The sequence below is a fragment of the Branchiostoma belcheri genome, unplaced genomic scaffold (assembly GCF_001625305.1).
Source record: "Branchiostoma belcheri isolate BF01 breed outbred unplaced genomic scaffold, Haploidv18h27 scaffold4, whole genome shotgun sequence".
Classification (NCBI taxonomy): domain Eukaryota; kingdom Metazoa; phylum Chordata; class Leptocardii; order Amphioxiformes; family Branchiostomatidae; genus Branchiostoma; species Branchiostoma belcheri.
In genome coordinates, this window is record NW_017804020.1 from 6922147 (window position 1) to 6928650 (window position 6504).

The window sequence follows — 6504 nt, forward strand, 5'->3', positions numbered from 1 at the left end:
CCTGTGGCCTAAGGCCAGTTGACTTGATAGTATGGATGACATCCGCGCGCGCATGAATTTTCGGCCGTTTCCAAAAAAAAAAAAAAGTTTGTAACCATACTGTAAATCGTACAAAACAGTTGCAAAATGAGCAAATATATACCGTGAGTTGCAAAAAAATATATATTTGAAAACGATACCAATGACGTAGAATGCCAAAACCAAACGAAAAAGACAAGAAAATGTAAAAAAAATGCAAAGAAAATGTAAAGAAATGAATTTGAAGAGTAGATTATTCGCCATACTATACTCTGCTCTTTGTTTAACCTTCATGACCACGTAGATTTCATAATGAAAGCAACTTTTTTTTGCAAAACTTTTTTTTATTCGCGCATTCAGTTTTTGGGTTCCCAGACGATGTCATCCATATAATCAAATCAGCATGGCCTAATGCATTTACCTTAGATAAGCCGTGCGTACTTCCCGTACACCTGGCTGCTTTCTCAGCCTCACGCAGACCGTTCTACAAACACCCGCGTTCCAACATTGCCTCTCTTCTGCCCTGAAAGTCTCTTTGCTACCAAGAGAACGGGTTCAACATTTGTGTAGGTAAGTGTATCTTATTTTGGCACTTCGAAATACTTTCTTCTCAGGTTGCTCACTAGTGGGGGCCCGCATGCCCTTTTCCGTACGTAGAGCGTAATCGGCAGTTTTAATTCTACGTAGAGCGTAGACGGACCGCTCTAATCCAACGTAGAGCGTAATTGGCGCATTTTGCGTTGAGCGTAATTCGTGTTTTTATCAACTATACGTAATGCGTTGTAGGCACTTGGAATTTATCGTAAAGCGTAATAGCTACTGTAGCGTAGCCGGCTCTCAAAATTTTAGCGTAGAGCGTTTTCGGGATCCCCCCATGCAGGCCCTCGCTAGGCATCCCAGGCTAGAAGCTAGGTATGCCCATCGGTATTTCAGGTTACGATCAACGACGGCTGTTTATTTTAGAAGGCAAGCCATAAGCCAGGCCACATGTAAAGGTATTACTTAAAAGCTGAGGTGGGACACAGTTTACAATTTATAAATTATAATTTTTTTTATATTCCAACATTTCATGACCAAACATGGCGAGGGCACACTCAAGTTATATCAACTTATTTTATGCCGCCACCAACACAGAGTACAAATACTGGCAGGGCAATACTCATTTCCACCTGAGTGAAGTGAGGAAAGTCGTGAGGAAAGTGCCTTTCTCAAGGGCATCGGTGGCATGTCAAGACTCGAACCCGGGACCTCTTGGTTCCGAGTCGAGCACTCTGCCGCTACATACGCCACATGACCCCACAACGACACAGTTTGTTTCAGAAGCCGTGAATTTTAATTCGCACCGGGCAACCCGGATTCTACCAAAAATTTCACAGAAACCTACTCTCCAAGCAGAGGTTTGGGTTTGGGGGGTATTTTTAGCGTGTTTTTATGCTTTTTTTATCGGGGTTTCTCTTTTGCACTGAATTTTTTTCCCACCAAAAAAAATGGGGAAAAAAATTCAGTGACAAAGAGAAACCCCGATAAAAAAAGCCTAAAAACACGCTAAAAATACCCACAAACCCAAACCTCTGCTTGGAGAGTAACAGAAACCACGCGAGAGTGTGTAATTCGAACCCTTTCGAATCCTGCATTTCACGAATTGATATTACTCTTCCCTGTGACCTACACTTGGCTGCCACATAGCATACGACGGTCAGCAATGGAATGAATGCGCTGAACTGGGTATCATGTTCCTTTGTAGAGCAAAACGCATGATGTCTGTCAATTTTTTGGTCAATTTGAGTCAATTTTCTCTTCATTCTTTTTGTGTAGTAAGTTGAATCAATCCTATATCCCATTTAAGCTTGTTTTGTATATAAGGCCATGTTGATTTGATTATAAGGATGACATCCTCCGGGAGCCCCAAAACTGATGCGCGCGTGCGAATAAAAAAAAAAGTTTTGCAAAAAAAAAAAGTTATTTTCATTATGAAATCTACGTGGTCATGAGGGTTGAGCAAATGGCACAGAATATGGTTTGGCAAATAATCTAGTCTTCAAGTTCATTTCTTTACAATTTCGTTTTTTTTTCGTTTTATTTTGGCATTCTACGACATTGGTATAGTTTTTATTAATTTTTTTGGTAACTTATGGTATATTTTTGCTCATTTTGCAACTGTTTTGTACGATTTACAGTATGGTTGAAAACATTTTTTTTTTGGAAACGGCCGAAAATTCATGCGCGCGTGGATGTCATCCATATAATCAAATCAACATGGCCTAATATATCGTAGGCTGGTTCTAGCAAGGACGTTTTGTCACATATGGGCGATAACCAAAGAATAAAGAGACGCTTCACAAAGCTTGTTTTGGGGCTATTTCAAGCGCTTGCACAAATTGATATCTACTAATTACCCGTAGTTATTAGAGAATAACTAGATTTTAATTAGGCAATTAGGTTATTCTCTAATAACTACGGCTAATTAGTAGATTTGTGCAAACGTACGTTTGTAGCTTTGACCATTTTGCAAATGAAAATCATACTTTTATTTCAGTTACTTGTATCAAAGTGCTATATTATGACTTTAAAGATATTTACATTTGGGGCAATAAAATGTGATGACGTCATCCATATAACCCTTTTCTTGTCAATATAAAACAGACTTCCTAAACCAGAATATCTTCATTTTGTCTTGCCGCCCTGAAGTTGCATTGGATGCCTTTAATTTACAGTGAATGGGCTGAACTGGCTATCGTGTTCCTTTGTAGACTGGCAAAACGCATGATGTCTAGTGCCCTAAGCCCTGAAGGTCTCCGTGTCATATTTCAGGGTGAATTCTTCTACTCGTCACAGCGTAATAGACCCGGCATTTGGAGCCAGAGGTTACCGTAAAATAGGTGACGAAGCATTGGGGTAGTCTCCACCAGACTCCTTTTGCAGGCTGAACAAGTAAAATCTAAAGATTTTATATCTCCGGGCTTTTATTGTAAATTTTTATATGTAATTTGTTATGTATAGTTGATGGTGTTGAATTTTATGTGTTAGAGAAGATGCATGTGCACAACAACAATTGTTGCGCGCTGCAAGACTAGGGGTTTAACAAAGAATTTATCGAGACCGGACACCCCTCTTTGCGAGGGGTCATATACGTGGACCAGACCGAGAATAGCTTAAACACGCCAAAGGTCAACGGTCGCCACCATTTTCACGCCCGAAAACACATATACAATAAAAATAAAAAAAACGTGCATCATCTAAAGCCCAATAGCAAAACATACACCGAGTCCCAAAAAAATCCGTCCACCCAAACGTGAGAAACAGCTGCGAACACGAAAATCTAAATCTCTCACAAAACCCTTCCGCGGAAGGATGTCTCCTTCCCCGGAGGTAATAAATAGTAGAAATCGGCCTAAAAAGGGGATATCATTGGCCAGAGGTGTTGGCCGCCAAGAGAATCTCCATTTTGCCTGCACGGAGTCTTTGAAAAGTATGAATTGTAGATTCACAAAAAAAATTATGTAATTCAAAAGAGCTATGTAACAAGTAAGCATGCAAATTTGTTATGAAATACCATTCTTGCACATTTGTTATCAGGATCATTGTAATGATGAGCTACAAAACATTGGTCCTTTGACTAGCTTTGGGGTGGGGCATTATGCAATATTTGATAATAACTTTATTGCGCAACAGTTGTACAGGGTACAAAGTATGGCATCTACTAACTTAAGATTGTAACTAACTTGTAATAAAAAAAAGTAGTAATATTTTGAAAAAAAAAACATAAAAAAGAAAGACTGCTATTTTGAAAAAAAAACATAAAAAAGAAAGACTGCGCCCATTCCTAGTTTATTCAGCAGTTTAGGTGCTAGTAAGTTTTAAATAGACTTTGTACTGTGCATGTGCGAGTTTTCACACATTGATTATTATGTATATATAGTTTGCTAAAATGTGACCCCCACCCTGCATTTTGAAGGTTTTTTTTAACGTCAGTATTTTGTTCTGAAATTCCTACCATGAAACGCGATGTGAGGCATCCAATGCAGTGTCAGGGTGGCAAAACTGGATTTTTCAAATCAATTTTCTGGTCATTCTTTTAGTGCAGTATATTGAATTAACCGTATCCCATAGCATCATGGTATCTGTGAGGCAAAAATTCGATGTTTCCAATAGAAAACAGTTGCTTGTTTATATTGTAGGTTCTAGCTATTTATGGGTGGTGCCCACAAAATTAGAAAGAAAGAGACTTCTTCACGTAGCTTGTTTCTGGGCTATTGCTTCAAATATAAATAAAAAAACAATACCTCTTATTTCACGGAGGTAATGATGACAAAAATGGCAGTAAATGTCAATATCAGACAGATTGAAGAAAAAGAAGAAGGTCTCCCGTGCTCTTATGCAGAACGTAGGGAGGTGCCCATCTCCATTTCTGTACCCCTTGGGAGACCCACAGTTGTGCAAGGCATTACAGCAGGGGGCTAGTCCGCTGGTATACGTAGTGCTGTGTGTTTGACCTTCCCACACTCTTTCTCATATGTACTGAGTGCTAAGCAGAGAAAGAAGTGTGTGCCATTTTTAAAGTCTTTGGTATGACCCGGCCGGGGTTTCGGAACTCACGACCTCCCGGTTACAAAGCGAGCACTCTACCAATTGAGCAATATTGCAGATTGCCTCATCCATAACATTGGATGTCTTCAAAAATAGAAATGTCCAAATGGCACGTTTGAGTTTGAGATGGTTATCACATCTGTTGTTCTGGATATCTGGGTCATAGTGTCTACCACACTTCACTGGGGCGCCCGATGATTGATGTAGTGGCTTTCCTGTCGGCCCCTGTGTAGCCATAGCCCGAGTGCGATCCTACACAGTTATGCTGAGGTCACATTTCGAAACCGGGGCCCGGCCGGGCTGTTTCGGTTAACGAAAAATCAACAATTTATATCAATAATATACGCCAGTTATTAATTTTTTTTCAATTTTTTTTGTGCTTTGTTGTCTTTTATATCATACTTTTCCGTCCATAAGACTGCCCGGCCGGGCCCCGGTTCGGAAATGTGCCTGACAGATGTCCCTGACAGAAAACGGTTGCATGTTTTGTATACTAGTAGGCTGGTTCTAGCTATTTTTTGAGACAACTCACGTAGATTGTTTTTTTTAAACGCTTGAAGTATGAAATGACGACAAAAATGTGCTCATAAATGACATCTATGATTCTATAAGACAATTCTATAAGACAGAGTGAACAATTCCTCATCCAGAATATTTTTAGTTTTGTGGCAATCGCATTCCACTGGATGCCTTTTTAAAAGATATACATAAACAGTCTGTATTTGGGTTGAAGATGTTCTAATTTCATCCGTAAATAAATTTGACTTGTATCTGACCATACGTTATATAGTCCATGTCATGTCAGAAAGTTAGGCCACATCGACTTAATTTTATGGATGACATCCGCGCGCGCATTGATTGTCGCCTGTTCTCAAAAAAAGCACGTCCTCCGAGGCTCAGGCCTGGGTAGTCCATGGTAGTTAGCGACAATACGGAGCCGGCTGGAACTCTATAGGATGGCACACAGGCTAACGAAGCCCCACGACTCAAAAACACAGTACATACATACAGTGCCGAGTCATAAATTCCGCAAAAAGCCAGTATGTGTCGGCTTGTCGTATACGTCGCTATGTACTGCCTCAGATTCACAATACCAGCTTTGTATTCCTGTGGTTTAGTAGCATTTTTATTGTTGGCCGGAATTTTTTTTATTCGCCCGGGCGCACTAGTCTAGGGGTCTTCAGACAGAGGATGTCATCCATAAAATTAAGTGTGGCCTTATGTTGTTGCGGAGCGTTCCGCTAGTGGTCTGGTGGCCAAAATTCGTGACTGTGTGACAGGGGCTTTAATGACTGAGTAACACTATCATGCTGATGGATCACCTATTTGCCTGTTATGTAGACGATGACTGTTTTCCTTGCTGTCTTGCTCCTTGCGTCGGTGACGAGCGCCGCCAGGCTGCCGCTGCCGGAAGTGCAGCAGGGTAGGAGCACCACCCCCACAACTACACCATTGACAACCACTCCGGGCTTCCAGACAACCACTCCTTGTAAGGAAAAAAATCATAATCAAGAAAAAAAGCCCATCATAACGTGTACATTTTGTTTTGATTATTACGATATGCATTTCTCAATCATGTACGCATATTAAATTCTTGCAGCTTTTTCTAGTGAACTCCAAGTCTATATCGGGGGACGGTATAGGCTTCCGGGCACCTTTGACCCATGTCATTATTGACGTCAGAAGTAACAGGCCAGGCAAATACAAAAGCAAGACAGATCATTCAGCTTGAATTCATCTAATCATATATTTTCCCAATAAATCAGGAGTTTAAACTTACGTAATTCTTTATTTAGATCATTCAGTTTGAATTCATAATTTCATATCTTTTTCTAATAAATCATACGTAATTCTTTTTATAAATCATTCAGTTTCAATTCATATTTTCATATCTTTTTC

General features: G+C 40.0%; 1 protein-coding gene across 2 annotated transcripts in view; it reads left to right on the forward strand.

Moving 5' to 3' along the window:
* Positions 1-491: 491 nt before the first annotated feature.
* Positions 492-6504, forward strand: part of LOC109477129 — a 10467-nt gene continuing 4454 nt past the window's right edge. Inside the window, exons 1-2 of one of the 2 annotated variants that reach the window (XM_019778188.1) lie at positions 492-588; positions 5947-6094. In XM_019778188.1, coding sequence (XP_019633747.1) covers positions 5950-6094 — 145 coding nt within the window. In that variant the 5' untranslated portion in view covers positions 492-588; positions 5947-5949. The remainder of the gene's footprint in view (positions 589-5946; positions 6095-6504) is intronic. The other variant, XM_019778190.1, reaches the window with a different exon arrangement.